The 20,838-nt window shown below is 41.3% G+C and overlaps 1 protein-coding gene and 1 long non-coding RNA gene across 3 annotated transcripts in view; one reads left to right on the top strand and one right to left on the bottom strand.

Annotated features, from left to right (window-relative positions):
* The window catches only part of LOC125270346 (interferon-induced very large GTPase 1-like), a 45,799-nt gene that overhangs the window by 8,962 nt on the left and 15,999 nt on the right, over positions 1–20,838 (bottom strand). For both annotated transcript variants that reach the window (XM_048193829.1, XM_048193838.1), the window contains exons 4-5: positions 5,627–7,541; positions 1,713–1,801 (exon numbers count right to left, since the gene is read on the bottom strand). In XM_048193829.1, coding sequence (XP_048049786.1) covers positions 1,713–1,801; positions 5,627–7,541 — 2,004 coding nt within the window. The remainder of the gene's footprint in view (positions 1–1,712; positions 1,802–5,626; positions 7,542–20,838) is intronic.
* LOC125270376 lies at positions 19,018–20,298 on the top strand. Its single transcript, XR_007185341.1, has 3 exons — positions 19,018–19,625; positions 19,804–19,911; positions 20,164–20,298. It is a non-coding gene; the product is annotated as an uncharacterized LOC125270376 (long non-coding RNA).

The following is a 20,838-nucleotide window of genomic DNA, read 5'->3' as shown; positions in this document are numbered from 1 at the left end:
AGCGTCTTCAGATCACGAACTAACATCGCGCATTACCGCCATCTATTATTATGTCACGCATTGCGGCTTTATCAGTTCATCAGCAGTTCGAGAAGAGATCGTCTGATGATTATGTAAAGGACAGGAGTGGGTTCAAACTGGACGAATCGATTAGTAAAGGGTAGGCTACGCTTAATTTATAAACAAATAATTAAAACGCTGTCTATGTCGAAGCACATTCAGGCGAATAATAGCCTTTTTAAATTGATTGTCCTGCTTTATTGCAGTCTGTATCAAATTTATGCAAACTATTTCATTACAGTGGTGACCCGCCATAGTCTATCTGTCCTGCCATAGTTTTAATGAAATAGTTTTATCTCAAAGCTTTATCATGTGCTGTGTTTAACCTACATTTTTCTGTGCATCCAATTTAAGTTCCGGTTCGGTTTAAGTGCAGGTCCGGTTCCAGAATCAAATCATTGAGGGTGCCTCTGAAATAAGTGAGGGTGCAAAGTGCAGATGTAATGTGTACACAACGGCTCCACCATAGCAGGATTAGCAATGTACAGTGAGACATTTAAGATTTTTTTAAGTCATTAATTTTACAAATAATTGGAATAGAATTTAAAAAAATATTGATACAAAAATTCTAATATTTTTTGTAGTCTGCACATTGCTTATTATTATTATTGCATATTTTTGTCCCATGTTATGGTTATGGTTGCAATTTTGAGCATGAATCCTGTATTTATATATAGATAACACTTCTGAAACTGCAGAGTGCAATTGGTCGTTGGCCCTCTCATAGCATGAAAAACAAAACTTATATTAAAATTCTGAACGTATAATATAAAGCGTGCAAAGAGCGCTTCCTTTATAATCACTTAAAAGTCATAACTCATTTCAGTTATAGCTGTCTACACTGCACAATGAGTCTCTTACATCGTATCTACACTTTGTTAATGAGAGTCTTCACGAGCGTGCAAACTTAGTGCTGAATAAAAACTCTGCCGTTTCTTCCGGTGATTCTATCTAACTTAAACACTCCTGATTGGCCATTGCATTCAAGAGATCAAAAGTTGTGTCTGTGATTGGCTTGCTCAATGCTACAAAATCATGTTGTAAATAGAAATATTTGAAATTCTCCAGGGCATAAACACAAATATGCACTGGAGCCTTAGCCAAATCTGTTCCGCCAATATCATATTCTTACAGTATCAACTGAGGGTGCTCTTGCTTGCATTTGAGGGTGCTTAGGTGTGTAGAACCGGGCCTGCATTGGTGTGACATTTGTAGCAGTTTTGCACTTTGACAGTCAGGTGTGAGATATAGGCCACATTTCAGTATTGTATCTTTTGATATACATTACAAAATAAAACGGTACGCTTTGAAATCATAATTGTAGTGCATTGCGTTGTTTTAAACCCCAAACATTTTACTTAAACATTCTTCATTAACAGTTATTCAGTTACTTGTAATTGTCTACGTCATTTAAAAAAAAAAATCAAAGTAGTTTCAATGTAGCTAGCTACTTTTTGTTAGTAACTTGTAGTGTAGCTAACTACTTTTTCAAAAGGGTAGCTTGACTGTAGTTTAACTATTTTAATTTATGAGTAGCTTTTAGTTTGTCAAACTACAGTTTCAGAGTAGCTTCCCCAACACTGCCCGTAAGTTACCATAAACTACTGAATATAGTCTAAAAGCTACAGTTCTCTAGAGATTTTCTGAAATACCTTAACTGAGTCATTCGATGTAGAATGGTCAGTCATTTGCTCTGGGAATCTGTTTTCTGTTACACACTTCTTTTCGTATTCAGGTGAATCTGAAAGACAGAAAACAGCATTCTTTCACTGTGAAATATTGTCATTCCCTTATACCGTGTCTACACCAGACACAACCGTAGTCGATTGGTCGATTAGTTGGATTGTCTACATGACAATCCAACCATAGACAATCCATAGACAATGTCTATGCGACAATCCAACCGTTGCAAAGCACTGGGACTATGTCAGAAATAGAATTGTCTGGAATTTGTCGCGTCGCGCAGCATCCAGCGTAGACAATATCACAGATTATATTGGGTTCTATTGTATTTTTACTCATTGTGTTGCGCCGCTCGCGTCTGGTGTAGACACAGACAGTGTTACAGAACAGAAATATATTTCCATATATTTATGATCAATATGCAAAATGGTTTAAATATACTAAAAAAATAAAAAAAAATAAAATAAATAATGGTAACACTTTACAATAAGGTCTCATTTGTTAACATTAGTTAATTTATAAATGTACTAACAATGAGCAATACATTTGTTATTAATCTTTGTTAATGCTAGTTAATAAAAATAGAGTTGTTCATTGTTTGTTCATGTTAGTTCACAGTGCATTAACTAATGTTAACAAATGAAACTTTTGATTTTAATAATGTATTAGTAAATGTTGAAATTAGCATTGTTATTGCATTTGTATTGTTATTCTTATTTCATGTTAACTAATGTAGTTCACTGATGTTAAATAATGAAACCTTGTAAAGTGTTACCGAAATAATATAGTGCGTTAATATATTGGTAATAAGGAATACGGAAATAAGGAATTTGCCACTTTTCTTATAATATATCACAAAACATATAAAAGAGTGTTGGGACAATGATAGACTGTGCATTTATTTGTATCTGTATACAGATACATCCTGGGATATTTAATTATGTTTATGACATCATCACTAAATACCCAACAGATTATCCCTAACATTTCTTTTGGCTTTTTTTTGTCATAATGACTTTTGTCATAACAACTTTGTCTCACAATTTGAGTTACAGCAGCCAGAAGAAAACAAAATCAAAATTAATATTACAAAGTCAAGGGCCAAGTGTCTAACTAAAGCAAATACTGATCACCCTAATGGTAACTACAAACTTTATTATTTTGTATTACTTCATTACTTTCAGTAATTCATATAAATCTAACCCTGTTTATTCTCAATAGGGACTCCACCAGCATAACACAAAATAAATGTTTGGTTTGAAATTACATGAGGATGAGTAAATGATGACAGAATTTTTATTTCTCTATGAGCATGAAAACATTTTTTTTTTAATTGCAATTGCAAATTTGTAGTTAGGAACTTTTATTGATTTAATTGACTTCATACACTCTTACACTATCTAGATTATTATTTGTGTGAGGCCTTAACAAGTAATGTTACCAAAGAATAGTTTTCATCCTTTTAAAGCATCTGTCAGGAATATATGGAAGTAAAATAATGCCATATGTTTTTGAAACAAAAAAGCTTGTTGAATTGCACTTATTGGAAAAAAAAAAAAAAATACATTGCATTAACCGTGCTTGTATTTTAATGCATTGTATTTTTAGAGCTTGCAGTTTTATGGTTTGAAATTCAACATGGTTGTATATTTAAGCTGTAAATATTTCAATTCAAAACATTTCACACACATCTTCATTGTTCAAGGGCATATTGTAGGTTAGAGCTTCAGTGATTTGGTGTATAAAAAAATTATGTAGGAACTAGATTTTCTTTAAAATACACGTATAAATATCCTAAGGCTTCTGGAGTCATTTTTTGTGAGAAAATTTTACTTCCACATTTGAAAAACACCAAATCGGAAATGACGTAATGGGTCATTATGTGCCCACAGTATGGTCTACCTGTTAGGATGAGCTTTGTACTTCCCTGTTAGGGTTGTCTGTGTAATAGTGCTTAGCTCCCTAAGCTGATCATGGGTTGTAGGCTTTCATGAGGCCTCCTCCTGAGGTTCAGCCCTAGTGTGGTTTGTGCTCCCCTGTATCTGGGTTTCTAGCACACAGCCTCCTAAATGTGGCCACTGGACTTATGCCATATGTCTTAGAGGTTGCTAGGCCCTATGTGCTGCCTTTTTGAATATACTGGTGTATGTTTGTGTATATTTCTCTCTGAGAATTATCTGTATACATTTCTGGTTGGCCAGAGGCCCAGGTGATAAATCTAACCTCCTTTGGTTCGGTTATTTATCGTTCTTGGTGCCTAAACACTGCCACGAGCTGATGCCATGTGTCTGTTAAGGTTATAGGCTCATCCAGGCCTTCCTTAATACGTGTTGGCATACACTGCACTCCTTTTGCTTTAAAGAGTAAAAGGTGCTTTTACTGAGTACACTGCTTGTTGGATTGTGTTAGGTGGATTGTCATGTGGGCACTTTGCAACCTCTTATGCTGCCATTGAAGTTGTCTGTCTGCCCCAGCAAGACAGGTGTTTAGGGTGGCCTTCCAGGCCACTTTCTGAATATACTTCTGTTTCACATATAGCTACTATCGGCCTCCATGATTAGGTACCCATTGCATGGTCTACCTGTTAAGTGAACTTTGTACTTTCCTTTTGGGCTATGTTTGTAATAGTGCTTAGCTCCCTAAGCTGATCATGGTAGTAGGCCTTAATCAGGCCTCCTCCTAAAATTCAGCCCTAGGCTGGTTTGTGGACTCCTGAAGGAACAAGTGTTTAGCGCACAGCCTCCTCAGTGCATTAATTAAGTGCTGAGTAGATCCTAGGATGAGTGGATTATACTCCCCTCAATACAAGGGGCCATATCACTCAGCTGAGTTCTGCCCTCTAGGATGCCCGTCTCTACGCGTGGGTCTGAGTTGCTCCTGCATTTCTGCAGTCACTCTTACCTGCTCTCTTCTATGAAGAATGTGTTATGGAGATTCTGTACTCAGACAGGGATTGCCAAGACTAAGTTTGTCCTATGACAGACCAGGTCAGCCTTCCTGGTGGCATTGGGGGTGACTTTGTTCCCCTCTAGTGACTGGCCGGGGTTCCTTTCGGTTCTCTGGCCACATTCCCTTAAAGGGACTACTTTCTCTTCGGAAAGGTTGGTTCCAGATGCCTTTAGCTGTCACTGTCAGCCTGGCGTGACCCAAGGGGGAGTTGCTAAGCGTTTCCTTCGAAACGGCGTGGGTATATTGTTCCCCATTGCGTATTCAAACGCATAGTGAGTTCCCTTTTGAAAGGAAATATCTCATATTACATATATAACCATGGTTCCCTGAGAACAGGGAATGAGACTCTGCATTTCCTTGCCATGCTTCGGGTTGCCTGCCTGCAGAACAGTCCCTCAAGATGATGGATACTGACTGTTTCTCCAGGCGCTCCTTTATACTTCCGGGTCACGCCATATTACGTCATAGGCTGTCGCCGGCCAATAGGGATTGGAGTTGTTGGATAGTTGGCTTTCAGACATCGGGTCACGTGTGACGTTCCCCATTGCGTATTCAAATGCAGAGTCTCGTTCCCTGGTTCTCAGGGAACTATGGTTACATATGTAACCTGAGAAGTTATTCCCCGATGCTGGTGTACAGATACTTTATACTTAACCTTTCACCGATTACGTTCCCCTCCAATGTATTTCTTATAGTAATATGACCTGTTGCGCTCTGTCTCAGTGCCTGTATCCATTTTTTTGTCCTTAAACATTCATTTTTTGGGGTCGACAGCTTATAAAAACGTTTAGCTTGTTTGCTGTACACCGTGTCACATACAGCTTTTAGACATTGTTCTGTTTTTTGTTTTAAGCCAGAAATTACAAAGAGGCAGTCTCATGCTATATAAAGTCAATGGGGACTGTTGGATTGTTTTTTTGTTTGTTTGTTTTACCTGATTGCTCTCTGCTCTCCATTCCTGCTGCTTTTGTCTGTAATTGTCTGTGTCCTTGTGATCCAAAAATTGTGCATTTTGCTCCTGCCACAAGTCCTAATCCTCCTTCCAGTAATCCTTGGCTTAATCCAGTTGTTCCCCCTGATGCTGCTGATTCTGCTTGAGATGTTTCTGATTCTGCTAGTGATGTTTCTGATTCTGCTAGTGATGTTTCTGATTCTGCTTGAGATGCTTCTGATTCTGCTAGTGATGTTTCTGATTCTGCTTGAGATGCTTCTGATTCTGCTAGTGATGTTTCTGATTCTGCTTGTGGTGCTCCTCCTGATTCTGCTAGTGATGCTGCTGATTCTGCTGGTGATGTTCCTCCTGATGCTACTGATTCTGCTTGTGATGCAGCTGATTCTGCTAGTGATGTTTCTGATTCTGCTTGTGATGTTCCTCCTGATGCTGCTGATTCTGCTTGTGATGCTTCTGATTCTGCTTGTGATATTTCTGCTTCTGCTTCTGATGCTTCTGATTCTGATTCTGATTCTGCTTCTGATGTTCCTCCTGATGCTGCTGATTCTGCTTGTGATGCTTCTGATTCTGCTTGTGATATTTCTGCTTCTGCTTCTGATGCTTCTGATTCTGCTTCTGATTCTGCTTGTGATGTTCCTCCTGCTGCTACTGATTCTGCTTGTGATGCAGCTGATTCTGCTAGTGATGTTTCTGATTCTGCTTGAGATGCTTCTGATTCTGCTAGTGATGTTTCTGATTCTGCTTGTGATGCTCCTCCTGATTCTGCTAGTGATGCTGTTGATTCTGCTGGTGATGCTTCTGATTCTGCTTGTGATATTTCTGCTTCTGCTTCTGATGCTTCTGATTCTGCTTGAGATGCTTCTGATTCTGCTAGTGATGTTCCTCCTAATGCTGCTGATTCTGCTTGTGATGCTGCTGATTCTGCTGGTGATGCTTCTGATTCTGCTTGTGATATTTCTGCTTCTGCTTCTGATGCTTCTGATTCTGCTTCTGATTCTGCTTGTGATGTTTCTGATTCTGCTTGAGATGCTTCTGATTCTGCTAGTGATGTTTCTGATTCTGCTTGTGATATTTCTGATTCTGCTTCTGATTCTGCTTGTGATGTTCCTCCTGATGCTACTGATTCTGCTTGTGATGTTCCTCCTGATGCTGCTGATTCTGCTTGCGATGTTTCTGATTCTGCTTGTGATGACTCTGATTCTGCTTGTGATGCTCTTCCTGATGCTGCTGATTCTGCTTGCGATGTTTCTGATTCTGCTTGTGATGACTCTGATTCTGCTTGTGATGTTCCTCCTGATGCTACTGATTCTGCTTGTGATGTTCCTCCTGATACTACTGATTCTGCTTGTGGTGCTCTTCCTGATGCTGCTGATTTTTCTTGTGATACTCCTTTGAATACAGTTGATTCTGCCTGTGATGCTCCTCCCAATGCTGCTGATTCTCCTTGTGATATTCCTTCAAATGATGATGATTCTGCTTGTGATGCTCCTCCTGATGATACTGATTCTGCTTGTGATGCTGCTGATTCTGCTTGCAATGTTTCTGATTCTGCTTCTGATAACTCTGATTCTGCTTGTGATGTTCCTCCTGATGCTACTGATTCTGCTTGTGATGTTCCTCCTGATACTACTGATTCTGCTTGTGGTGCTCTTCCTGATGCTGCTGATTTTTCTTGTGATACTCCTTTGAATACAGTTGATTCCGCCTGTGATGCTCCTCCCGATGCTGCTGATTCTCCTTGTGATATTCCTCCAAATGATGATGATTCTGCTTGTGATGCTCCTCCTGATGATACTGATTCTGCTTGTGATGCTTCGCCTGATTCTGGTTGTGATGTTCCTCCTAAAACTGTTGTCTTCTCAGTCCATGACTTGTCCATCTGTGGAGATTTGTATCTCTGGGAAAATTCATGAAAGATGGTGTGAGTTACAAAGTACATGTGAAAATAAAAAATCAGGTATAATTTCTAATAAATGAAAAACATTTCTGACTCATGAATGTTGTGTGACCATCAGTCTGAGAAACTGGAAATAGAGGATCAAGCCGAACATGTGAACTTTGAAATGTCCAGGAGATTGCATGAGATCGACTTTCAATTCTTAGGGCTTCATTTATAAAATGCATGTATGATGATATTGTATTCAAAATTCCATGAATTTCATCCTATGTCTAAAGTCACGAACAAATCTAAATGTATAAAGGCAGAAACTGATGTAAAGATTTTCATATATAATGAAAAGGATGCATGCAATGCAAATGTAAAGAACAATGGGAATCACATTTTGCATTGGTATTATTATATGTGCAAATAAGCAATATTTTAACTGCTATAACTTTAATCTACTGAAATTAATTAATTATTTATGCTAATGAATTCCTGAACACATAAACACAAAAATTGGGTAGAAACCAGAGCATTACGCAGAGAGCATGTTTTCTAAGAGCATGATTGGATTTCCTTGCCCATGATGATTAAGACTGCTTCTGAATCATAAAAGATACTTTTTGCCATTCTGTGGGTGGAGTCGATGCGCTTTTTCACATTTAGCTTAAATTTATAATGAATTGTGATTTATAAAAAGGGATCATTCAGGATCATTCTAGACCTGTCTTCATAAATGAAGCTCCTATATTTTTAGGGGCCAGTGCTCTATTTTTAATTTGCTGCTAAATGTCATATTCACTCAATTACAATGTGCACTGTTTTGCTTAATGTTCCTTTATGTTAACAAGTCACTGTCTAAAACACATTATAATTTTATATTTTACAGTTCTTTAACTAATATGAAAGATCATGCATGACAGCACAGGGTGACAAACTTTTACTATTAAAGGAAATAACATTTCAAGATCATTACAACTGACATACACCAAATTAAAAAACAAAAAACAACAACAACAAAAAAACAATCAATGACTGGCAGCTGCAGCTGCAAAATAAATAAATAAAAAATATATAAAATTAAAGTAAAATATCCTAATTTAAAAAAGAGTACAACTTAGAAATTTTCCTTAGCAAACACCGATCTCCATAATAATGCTGAGATCTACAGGTATCTGTAATCATTTGACTGTTTTTTTTTTAATGATTTTTACTGTGAAGATGTTTGATCATAATTCAGAAAATGCCTGTAAAAATAACATTGTTTTTTTTTTTTTATTATTTAACCCTCATGAACCATTCGATTTCTGGCGACTCCCTGTATGGTCTACGTCAAATTGAGCCTACTTGGATTCAATACAATTCCACAAAAATCACACTATGAAAAAACATTCCATCATGTACAAATAATTAACTTTTAATATCAATACTTTTTACGCATTAGAAAAAATAAACATCTGAACTTATGATTTGTAAAAATGTTTTTAACCACTATTTTTAAGACTGCCTCTCCCCACACCCATGGGACATTCAGCATTATACATTTATAACAACAATATCTTAGTCTAAACCTAAAGTAATCTTGACAAACCATTTGAAAGTTTTCAGACTCTAGTTTTCATGTTTGGTGGCTGATATAATATTGGTAGATTCTTCATTTGTGATGTGGTGCCAAACTATAACACACACTTTGATTCTTTACATATGTTTTTATATGTGTTTTAGGGATCAAATACAAATATTAACATTACTGCTCAAAAACCTTCTGAATAGGATGTCTACTTCGTAAATATTTTGAAAAGTATGAAAAAATATGGTTCAGATTACTCAAACCATATATGGAAATTGAAGAGTCCTTATATGGTCACCACCAGTAGAGTCTGAATGTCATCTAGCGAAAAAGTTTGGTACTGCGCACAAAAAGTCTTACTGGAAGTTATTTTTTTTTGAGATATCAACCTACAGTTTGGCACAGAACTTGTTCAAATATTTAATTTGAACTGATTATTTATTTATATATTTATTTATTTATTTGTTTATTAATAAGTTTTAGAGTTGAACATGTTTTGTAAAATATATATTTTATATATACATGGGCGACATTTGACTCTCGAGTTAGGGGGGGCAAGAATTTTTTTTTTTTTTTTTTTGTGCAGGTACAAAATGTCTTTTTCATCACACTGATTCATCTGTGCTCCAATGCTTCCTGAAGCAGTGTTTTGAAATCGGCCATCACTAAATAAGTTGTTATTTAGTTTTTTTGGTGCTCCAAAAATATTCTCGTCGCTTTATAATATTAATATTGAACCACTGTACTCACATGAACTGATTTAAATATGTTTTTAGTACCTATATGGATCTTGAGAGAGGAAGTGTCCATGAAGTCCTCACGGAGCTATCGGATTTCAAGTAAAATATCTTAATTTGTGTTCAGAAGATTAACGAAGGTCTTACGGGTGTGGAACGGCATGAGGGTAAGTAATAAATGACAAAATTTTCATTTTTGGGTGAACTAACCCTTTAAGTTTGCTTGTTGTTTATTTACTCATTTATTTAATAATTCACTTATTATCACGGGAAATTACGCGGATGATATGTGAATCAGTGTATATCATTTTGCGAGCAACTGGTAATAAAGAAAATGCCACGTCGCAATATTGAAAATATTTCCATTTTAAACCATGAAGGTGAGCCAGTTGATATCACACAAACAATGTGCAATGTGCAAACTTTGCCTGAGAGTTATGCAGGTGAAGAAGTCTCACTAGAGAACAGTAGCGGCTTCTATAAATATAGGTTGGGCAGATTCGGGGTGTTAGTGCTAGTTTATGATAACCATTTAGCTTTATATTCTAATCGCTGAACACATCAGACACACTTTTGGCAGAATTCGAATGTCCTTCAGCCTGAGGGTGGTGCTCTAATGATGAATGAAAGACTTTAGTACACACCCAGAATCTTAAAATTGTAGTATTTATTGCTTCCGAATTTTGTTTTAGAATAGTTATGTTGGAATTCGAGTGAGGAAAGTCATGTCTATTTTCAGAATAAACATAAACAACAGAACTACTAACAGAAGCTATTCACATGAGCACATTTAAATGAAAGGGTTTATACTTTCATTAAAGGCTCTCTAAGCGATCCTGGGTGGAGTAACTTCCTGTTGACATTCGAAGTGTTGTCAAACAAAACAGAGGCTAGCTAGACCCTCCCTCCTACTCCTCCTGGCCCTCCCCTCCGTGCTTCCTGAAACAGTCATGAACGCGCATTTAAAATGTAAGTAGCTTGCGTATCGACGCTGCTTGTCGGTTATTGGCTGGAGCATGTTTATTATGTTAAGTGGTCCAGGCTGCACCAGTTTGTTTTTGTTGCCGTTTTCCGAGCTTGTGGCGACTACAGAGACCGTGTTTTTTTACAGTGTGTTCAGGGGACAGGCAGCTAGTATAGTGAGGAGATGTTTGCTGTATGTGACAAAAAATGTTTTGGCCTAAAAACACGTGACTTCGCTTAGAGCACCTGATATCATCTTGGTCTGGAGCATGGTGTGTTTAACGTGGAAAGCCAGGGGCAGCCAGAAATCTGCCACAATGGCTCTCTATGAGAGGGTGCTGCAGTTCCATTTTTACACCACAGATTTACATAGAAAAGTTGTGGGGCGCTGAGCTGGGAAGGGCCGGCTGCCCCACTTACTATTATGAATATATGCCTGTCGGGGTCCGTGTAACGCTTCACAATTCAGTTTTCAGACCATATGCAAATGCAAAAATGAAAAATTTTAACCAGACGTTCATTTTTCTTGTTTTTCGGTTACATCATCAATGGATATTTGCCATTTTCCCCCCTTTTTTCAATTTTACTTTTGCTAAATTATGACTTTAGAAACAATCATTTGAATAAATGAAATCTAACCGATTTTCTATTTTTCCATTTTTTGTAATTTGCGCCGTGGGCTGTAGCGCAGGGGTGTGGCCATGGACTATATCATTTGATTGATTGAACTGTTTTATTTACACTGCATGCAAGTTTAAAAGAATGGAGGATGACCTTTTTCACTCAAAGTGCTATCATTTTTCATTGTTAATATAATAACTGTGCTAAATATAAGGTCTCGGACTGGCCATCGCGAGCAGCTGTTTGTATTAGGCTATTTGTTATTACTTTATTTTATTAATATACAATACCCTTGGTCGTGCATTTTACTTGGTAGGCTACAGATTCCAGTTCATTTTCAGTGGGATAGACAGCAGACGGAGGCAAACAAGGGACGTCCCCCGGACGTTGTGAACGTCCGTTAAGGTCCGCGTTTGGTCCGCTTTGTAACGTTCGCTGACGGACGTTCGGAGGACGTCCGCGTTTGGTCCGCTTTTTAACGTCCGCTGGCGGACGTTCGGGGGATGTCCGCGTTTGGTCCGCTTTTTAACGTCCGCTGGCGGACGTTCGGGGGATGTCCGCGTTTCGTCCGCTTTTTAACGTTCGCTGGCAGACGTTCGCCGGACGTTCGGGGGACGTCCGCGTTTGGTCCGCTTTGTAACGTTCGCTGACGGACGTTCGGAGGACATTCAAGTCCTTGCCAGTTTGCGAAAGTCCTACTGACGTCCCTCATCTGGTATTTCCATAACAACACTTGTAAAAAAAAACAGCGTTGCCTTTTATCAACAGACCTTACACCTTGAAACTCAGACAAAGGGCAAATTAAACTAAACCTACTGGATTTAAAGGAGGTTGTGTTCCTTAAAAATCCCTTTAAACATGATAATGGATTTACAGAAACCATGATTGTTTTGTTGTGCAGGTTGATATTATGGTTTTACTTCAAATAATAGTTCAAGTAATAATCAAAAATAGTTGAATTCGGGTCATTCTACAGAAAAGTCCACTTTTGGTATGACAAAATGTCTTAAAATGTATTTCTTTTTCTAACGTTTAAACTTAGGCCACATTATTATATTACACATTGACTTTATGAATACAAATGACAGCTTTATGATTTATTATTATTATTATTATTATTATTTTGTGCATTTAAAGACAGCATGTACCATTTTTTTGTCACTGGTGTTACCATACTTCTCTGGCATTTTAAACATTTTTATGAAATGATATTTCTCATTTTTTTTCAGCACATGCAGTCAGAGTTACAGAAAAAAAGATAATGAAAAAAATAAGGAGATTATGTGTTTTTTTTTTTTTCAATCAGGTTAGTTAAAAGTGATTGAATTATGCTAATTTAATTATGCATGTATTTGCTATAACAATGGAAATATTTGAAAAACAGTTATAAACAAGTAATGCAATCCTTTACATCTTAATTCTTGAGTTTAGCAGAATTCAATGAATGTAAAAGTATTATCATGTCACATATGACACATTTTATTTAATGAGACAGACAAAAAACAGTAACAACAGTGACACAATGAATCACCAGTGACAGATACGACCAAAGATAGCCTACTTATTCTTCAACTATAATCAAGGAGAGGAGACTAAATTTTTTACATTTTTTTATACAATCAAAGACTTTTCATTGACACTTAGTGAAAGCAGTCAGTAAAAGATCATAAACAACATTTTAAAAATGTCTGTAAAATACGCTGTCCGTAAAATCGCTGCTTCTCAGCTTCTCAGTTTAGCCAAATACCCTCAATTTAGCCATATCTGACCAAAGGAGGATTAACAATAGGAAAAAAAGTTAGAATCACATTATTTAGTGCTATTTTATGCAAAATAACTAAATAAATAGCTTTGAATAAAGTTTTTTTTTTCTATAAACAACACCAGTGACAGTAACACCAGTGACATTTTTCATGAAAAATGCATTTTATGGCTTCTGCAAGGTATCAATCCACATGTTGTCAATCATGGTATATCCACTAAATTAAGTAGTTTAATCCATTTGTATTCTAGTTTTTTAAAATTCCCTAATAATAAAGTAGGTCACACCAGTGACTTCAACTAAAAGCTTCATATGAAATTATGATTTTCTAATTAAAATTTCTGATAACTGAAAAGAGATAGTGGACTTTCCATGTGTCTTTCTTCATGGATCTTCAGGAAATAGGAAGAAGGTAGTCAATTGATGTCAACAGTGTGATTTTTATTTCAAAATAAGAGATTTTTGTTAAAGGTAACACCAGTTACACAACACCAGGGTTTTTTTTTATATATATATTTTATAATATTTATTCAGCATTTGTTTTTGTTTTTTTATGTCATTTACATAATTGTTACGTACAGAGACACGGAGACAGAGGTAAAAGCAAACCAGGTGAGTTTTATTTCACAATGAGCTGAGCACTGGGTGATAGCAAGCAGATAAGTGGTACTTGAGAGATGAATGGAATGTAATACTGTCCTTTTTAAACTTGTAGATGCTGGAGAGGAGTTGCACTGGAGGGAGACGGCGGAGACACTCACACACACAGGCAGGTAGGCACACGAGGAGAACAGGAGACGAAGGAGATGAAGGAGATCGCTGGAGCAGGTAAGTAAGTCGTTGGGAGTCCTTGAGGTAAGCATACAAGTGCTGTAGTGCAAACGAGACCGGACAGTGAGTGTGTGTGAGTGTGGTGGCTTTATAGTGGTGGTGATGATGGTGCTGATGATCTTCAGGTGGCGGTGATTAGTATGCTGGTGATTGAGTGCGTGGGTAAGGAAGTGAGGTGGAACCTGACGTGTCTGTGACAGTACCCCCCTCCCACGGCCCGCTCCTGAGGGCCGCGGACCCCGACATCGTGGTGGTCTTCCTCTGGGGCGTGGAGCAGGTCTGTCTGGGTGGTTGGTGTGGAAGGTCTGTAACAGAATAGGATCAAGGATATCATTCTTGGGGACCCATGAGCGTTCCTCGGGGCCATAGCCTTCCCAGTCGACGAGATACTCGAGTCGACCACCACGGCGCCGGGAGTCCAGGATCTCTCGAACCACGTAAGCTGTGCCGTCCTCCAGGATGAGTGGAAGGGGGGGCTCGGCGGCTGTCACGTCAGGTTCTGTGGAGGGAACAACAGAAGGGTGGTGAGGTTTCAGCAGTGATACATGAAATGTGGGGTGAATCCTACTGTACTGTGGAGGGAGTTGGAGTCGGTAGGTGACGGGGTTGATCTGCCGAAGGATGGTGAACGGGCCAATGAAGCGGGGACTCAGCTTCTTGCAGGGCAGACGCATCCTGATGTCCCTGGTGGACAGCCAGACCTTCTGCCCCGGTTGGTATACTGGAGCGTCGGAGCGCCGAAGGTCGGCTGCCATCTTGCGTCTGCGCAGGGCTCTCTGCAGTTGGTGGTGAGCTGAGTCCCAAACCCTCTCGCTCTCCCGGAACCAGTAGTCGACTGCAGGGACGTTGGAGGGTTCCCCATCCCAGGGGAACAGTGGGGGTTGGTAGCCGAGTACGCACTGGAAGGGTGTTAGTCCAGTTGTGGCTTGGCGGAGGGAGTTCTGTGCGTACTCGGCCCAACTCAGGTACTGGTTCCAGGAGTTCTGGTGGCCGTGACAGAAGGTACGCAGGAAGCGGCCTATCTCCTGAATCTTCCGTTCCGTCTGCCCGTTCGACTGAGGGTGGTACCCAGATGACAGGCTGACGGTCACACCCAGGAGGGAGAAGAAGGCTTTCCAAACGTGAGAGACGAATTGGGGTCCTCTGTCGGAGACTAGGTCTTCAGGAATTCCGTAATAGCGAAACACATGGTTAAACATCAACTCAGCAGTGGCCATGGCAGTAGGTAGACCCTCCAGGGGTATCAGACGGCAGGACTTTGAGAAGCGGTCTACTACCACCAGGATGCATGTGTGACCGTCAGACTCAGGGAGGTCAGTGACGAAGTCCACTCCCAGGTGTGACCAGGGTCTCTCAGGAACGGGCAGAGGAAGAAGCTTGCTGGTGGGAAGATGGCGTGGGCTCTTTGAGATGGCGCACTCCCTGCAGCCCTGCACGTACCTCCTGACATCGTTGGCCATGTTGGGCCACCAGAAGCGTTGTTTAAGCAACGAGAGGGTCTCATTGGCCCCCGGGTGGCCAGTGCCAAGTGAAGAGTGGGTATTATGCAGGAGTGGAGTGCGACGTGCCCGTGTGACGTATTGCAAGCCTTGGGGGCAACCCGGCGGAGTGCGTGTGGAGGCATTGGAGGAGGGTATGGTTTCCTCGGACCACTGGATCGGGTTTACGAAGATGGACTCCGGTAGAATTGTTTCAGGAACTTCAGGCTTTTCTTCAGGGGAGTAGAGACGAGACAAGGCGTCAGCTTTGGTATTCTTAGAACCAGGGCGATAAGAGATTGAGAAGTTGAACCTTGAGAAGAACATGGCCCAGCGAGCTTGACGAGGGTTGAGCCTTTTGGCAGCTTTCAGATATTCTAGGTTCTTATGATCAGTGAGAACTTGAAAGGGATGAGTAGCCCCCTCCAACCAATGCCTCCACTCCTCAAGGGCAAGTTTGACGGCCAGGAGTTCGCGGTCACCGATGTCATAGTTGACCTCCGCCGGGTTGAGCTTGCGGGAGAAGAAGGCGCATGGATGGAGTCTACTTGGTGTCCCCTGCTGCTGTGAAAGAACCGCTCCCACTCCGGTGGTGGAGGCGTCCACTTCCACGACGAATGGGAGATCTGGGTTAGGGTGGACGAGGAGGGGAGCGGTTGTGAAGGCTCTTTTAAGGGTCTCGAAGGCGTTGGTGGCTTGTTGGGACCAGGACAGAGACTTGGGCTGATGACGGAGTAGGTTGGTGAGTGGACTGACGATGGTACTGTAGTTCTTGATAAATCGGCGGTAGAAGTTGGAGAAACCTAGGAAGCGTTGGAGTTCTTTGATTGTTGATGGAATGGGCCAGGACTGGATAGCGGAGACCTTCCCCTCGTCCATCCGGATGCCACTGTGATCAATTATATACCCCAGGAAATGGACAGAGGGCTGGTGGAAGGAGCACTTTTCCGCTTTAAGGAAGAGATGGAATTGCCGTAAGCGTTGGAGGACCTCCGCAACGTGGTGGCGATGTTCGGCCAAGCTCCGGGAGTAGATGAGGATGTCATCAATATATACCAGTACGAACTTGTGGAGAAACTCCCGGAGCACCTCGTGTATGAAGTCCTGGAATACGGAGGGGGCGTTGACCAGGCCATACGGCATGACGAGATACTCGTAGTGTCCGGTGGGCGTGACAAAGGCGGTCTTCCACTCGTCCCCCTCACGTATCCGGATGAGGTTGTACGCGCTGCGGAGGTCCAACTTAGTGAACACAGTGGCACCGCGGAGATGTTCCAGGGCCGCTGGGACGAGGGGAAGTGGGTAGCGGAACTTGATGGTGATCTTGTTGAGGGCATGGTAATCAATGCAGGGCCTCAAGCCTCCGTCCTTCTTAGCCACAAAAAAGAAGCTTGAAGCAGCAGGGGAAGTAGACGGGCGGATGTAACCTTGTTCGAGTGCCTCCTTGATGTATTCCTCCATGGCCTTCTCCTCCGGTAGTGATAGGGGGTAGATGCGTCCCCTGGGCACTGGCTCACCCGGTAGCAGATCGATGGCACAGTCCCATGGCCGGTGTGGAGGAAGCTTGGAGGCGCGTTGCGGGCAGAAGACGTCACTGAAGGGGGCGTAGTCCGGGGGAACATCCACAGAGCGCTTCTCTACAGGGCTTTCGATGGACGTGGCATTGATGGCGAGAGACTTGGAGCGTGGAGATTTCGGAACGGGAAGCGCTGGGAAACAGTCTGGGAAGCAGTGGTCGCCCCACTTCAGGACTTCGCCCGTGCGCCAAGAGATGGTGGGGTTGTGTTGTTCCAGCCACGGGCGCCCTAGAACCACGTCAGCGGTGGATTCCTCCAGAATCAGCAGATGTATCTTCTCCGTATGCAGGATGCCGACACAGAGTTGAAGAGGTCCCACACAATGACGGATATTCTTACGGCTCAGGGGTTTGCCCGTGATGGAGTGGATTTGATAGCTAGTCGGAGACGGGGAGATCTTGAGCTTGAGTTGACGACAGAGGGTTCCTGAGATGAAATTTCCTGCTGACCCTGAGTCGAGGAGCGCCACCACTGGAATAGAGGCATTTGCAGCAGTAAGAATTACAATAGTAGTGAGTGGTTTCATCTTCTGAATGGAGGGGAAAATTGCACTCACCACGGGCCGAGGAGGACGAGTTGGGCATGTGGAGATTACATGCCCTGGAGATCCACAGTATAAACACAGATTTAGGGTCAGCCTTCTTTGTCTTTCATTCGGTGTGAGACATGAATGATCTATTTGCATGGGTTCGGTGGCTGGTTCTGGAGGGCTGACGGGCTCGGACCGACGGAGGAGGTTGGTGGTGGATGACTGGCCCTGGTGCTCTAAGAGACACGACTGCATACGAGAACCCACGCGGATGGCGAGTTGGATGAAGCGTTCTAGTCCCATCGAGTCCTCGTATGCAGCGAGATGCAGCCGCACGTTGGGTTCCAACCCCTGACGGAAAGTCGTGATGAGGGCTTGTTCATTCCATCCGCTGGTGGCCGCTAGCGTTCGGAACTGCAAGGCATAATCGTTAACAGATAGATTCCTTTGCTTCAGATTATAGAGTTTCTCACCAGTCGAAGAGTCTGCCAGAGGTTTCCCGAAGACCTCACGGAAGTGAGAGACGAACGCCGTGTAAGACTTGACAACAGGGCCCTTCTGTGTCCACAGGGAGTCTGCCCATTGCAGGGCCTTACCTTGCAGTTGCGAAATGCTAAATGCTATTTTAGCTGTGTCGGTAGTGTAGAGGTGCGGCTGCATCTCCAGGACCAGTTCGCATTGGAGAAGGAATCCGCTGCATTCCTCCGCCGATCCACTGTAGGGCGCCGGTTTGGCCATGGGACTGGCGGTGAATGCCGGGGAAGAAGCGGTGATGGTGGGTGCGGAAGCAGCCGCGTTGATGGATGACGGTGATGATGGCTGTGGTGTGAGTGCTCGGCGCAGCGCGTCCACGAGCTCTTGAAATGGATCGTTGGTGCTCATGCTGTGAAGTTGTTAAGGTCCGGTCTTCTGTTACGTACAGAGACACGGAGACAGAGGTAAAAGCAAACCAGGTGAGTTTTATTTCACAATGAGCTGAGCACTGGGTGATAGCAAGCAGATAAGTAGTACTTGAGAGATGAATGGAATGTAAAACTGTCCTTTTTAAACTTGTAGATGCTGGAGAGGAGTTGCACTGGAGGGAGACGGCGGAGACACTCACACACACAGGCAGGTAGGCACACGAGGAGAACAGGAGACGAAGGAGATGAAGGAGATCGCTGGAGCAGGTAAGTAAGTCGTTGGGAGTCCTTGAGGTAAGCATACAAGTGCTGTAGTGCAATAGAGACCGGACAGTGAGTGTGTGTGAGTGTGGTGGCTTTATAGTGGTGGTGATGATGGTGCTGATGATCTTCAGGTGGTGGTGATTAGTATGCTGGTGATTGAGTGCGTGGGTAAGGAAGTGAGGTGGAACCTGACGTGTCTGTGACAATAATATATTTGACAGTTATGCATACATTATTGTATTTAAACCCTGTTTCTGAGCTCAAAATAAAGCACTTTCCCACATGACTGTGGGGACGAGCACTTCTGTGCTGTTTGGAATTTTTATAATTAAAAAACAAATACTGCCACATTGATGCGCAAGAAGGTTTAATTGTTCAAATATTGTTTCATATTAAAATATAAAAAAAAAAAAAATGTTTTCAATATAAAAAAAGTGTTTTCAAGTGTAATATTTCTGTAAAGGGACAGAAAAGTTGACTTTTCTGTAGAATGACCCATTCATTGTAAAATGAAGTAAATATTAAAAATGAACAACTTTCATGTTAGCCTATGGGAAAAAATAATGGAGTAACTTCAACCTACTAACTAATTAAAGATGTCATCAGATCATGTGTGCTTTCAGCAGTTATCATCTTAAACCTCAAAATCATGATGCCCCCCAATAGTAGGCTACTGAATATAAGATGTGGGATAATATAAGAATGGGACATTTTATCCAAGTCATCTCAATGGTAAAAAGTGTCCCAATCACCCTGAACTTGAGCTCTAAAATAATGTTATTGACTTCAACTGATGAATGCAGCCAAAGAAAAGATGAAGAATGGAAAAGCACTTTGCTGGCAAAGAAATTGGAAAATAACACAGGTAAGACAATTCCTATACCCATAAATACCTGTCAAACATGGTTTTATTAAAGAAAAGTTATTTAAAAAAAATTACTTTAATTTTTACACATAAGAAAGGTATAGCATGTGGCAAAAAGTGTAATATAGCCACACTGTGAGATACAAGCAAGTGACGATCGAGTGACGTCATTATTTAGGTTACGCGCATGTATCCATGGCAACGCTCGGCTGCGTAGACAGTTAACGGTCCTGCCGGTGATTTTCTCAGATGAGGCCCTGAGTTTTCTCTTTCGTCGGTCAAAAAGGTATTTTAAATTTTAGTTTAGCAGACATTAGCTACCATAACCACTGTTTATCTTGTAAAGTTTAAATTATACGACAAGATTACATTTACAAACGTTTGCTGAAGTTGTTGTCCGTCGCGGCTGACCGTTACGGCCTATCTTCAAATGTACACTAATCTTGGTCTCACGAATCCAAATTGTCAGTAACAAATGTTTCTTAATAGACAAACGATACCTGAAACATTATTGAATGTGTTCATTTTGTCGTTTTAGGTTAGAAGCCATCGAAAAAACTGCCATCGGACTACCACAGCTGACAACGAGAGACGCGCGTGCACAACTGCATAACACACACACACACACACACACACACACACACACACGGAAAGAGCACAACAATTATGAAACTGGTCATTTATTATAAATAAATAAATGTATTTTTCTCCTTACAACGTGTTTGTGTTCTTTTGTTAACCTAGAAGTAAAATAAAAAACAATAAGAGGACTTAATCGAAAGTCCCCTAAACGTCCCGAATGGCCGCTGAACGTCCTGTGAACGTCCCCGTGAACGTCCGGAGGACGTCTTTGCGGACGTCCCCGGGACAGCCAGAGGACCCTACACATGGACGTTCGGGGGACGTTCGCAGAGGCCATTCAGGGGACGTTCTGGGGACCTTTTTTTGTTTGCTGGGGGGCAGCTTGAGCTGTAGCGCTTGCCAAGATCCTTCACGTCAATATATGAAAGATAAAAATACTACCTAGCGAAAATATACAAAAAAATTGAGCATCATTTAAAAAAAAATTGTTAGGTTTTTAGCTCTCCTTTTATAGCCTAGCCTACAACATTTTATAAGGCCAATTCACACCGCACCGTCAAATGCCAACAAACACCAACTAACAAGTTGGCTGTTGGATTTAGAATTCTATGAGAAAATGTTCATGTTCACA

Source organism: Megalobrama amblycephala, linkage group LG1 (assembly GCF_018812025.1).
Source record: "Megalobrama amblycephala isolate DHTTF-2021 linkage group LG1, ASM1881202v1, whole genome shotgun sequence".
In the NCBI taxonomy this organism is placed as follows: domain Eukaryota; kingdom Metazoa; phylum Chordata; class Actinopteri; order Cypriniformes; family Xenocyprididae; genus Megalobrama; species Megalobrama amblycephala.
The sequence above is the reverse complement of the archived record's forward strand: the minus strand, read 5'-3'. Positions and strand labels throughout refer to the sequence as shown.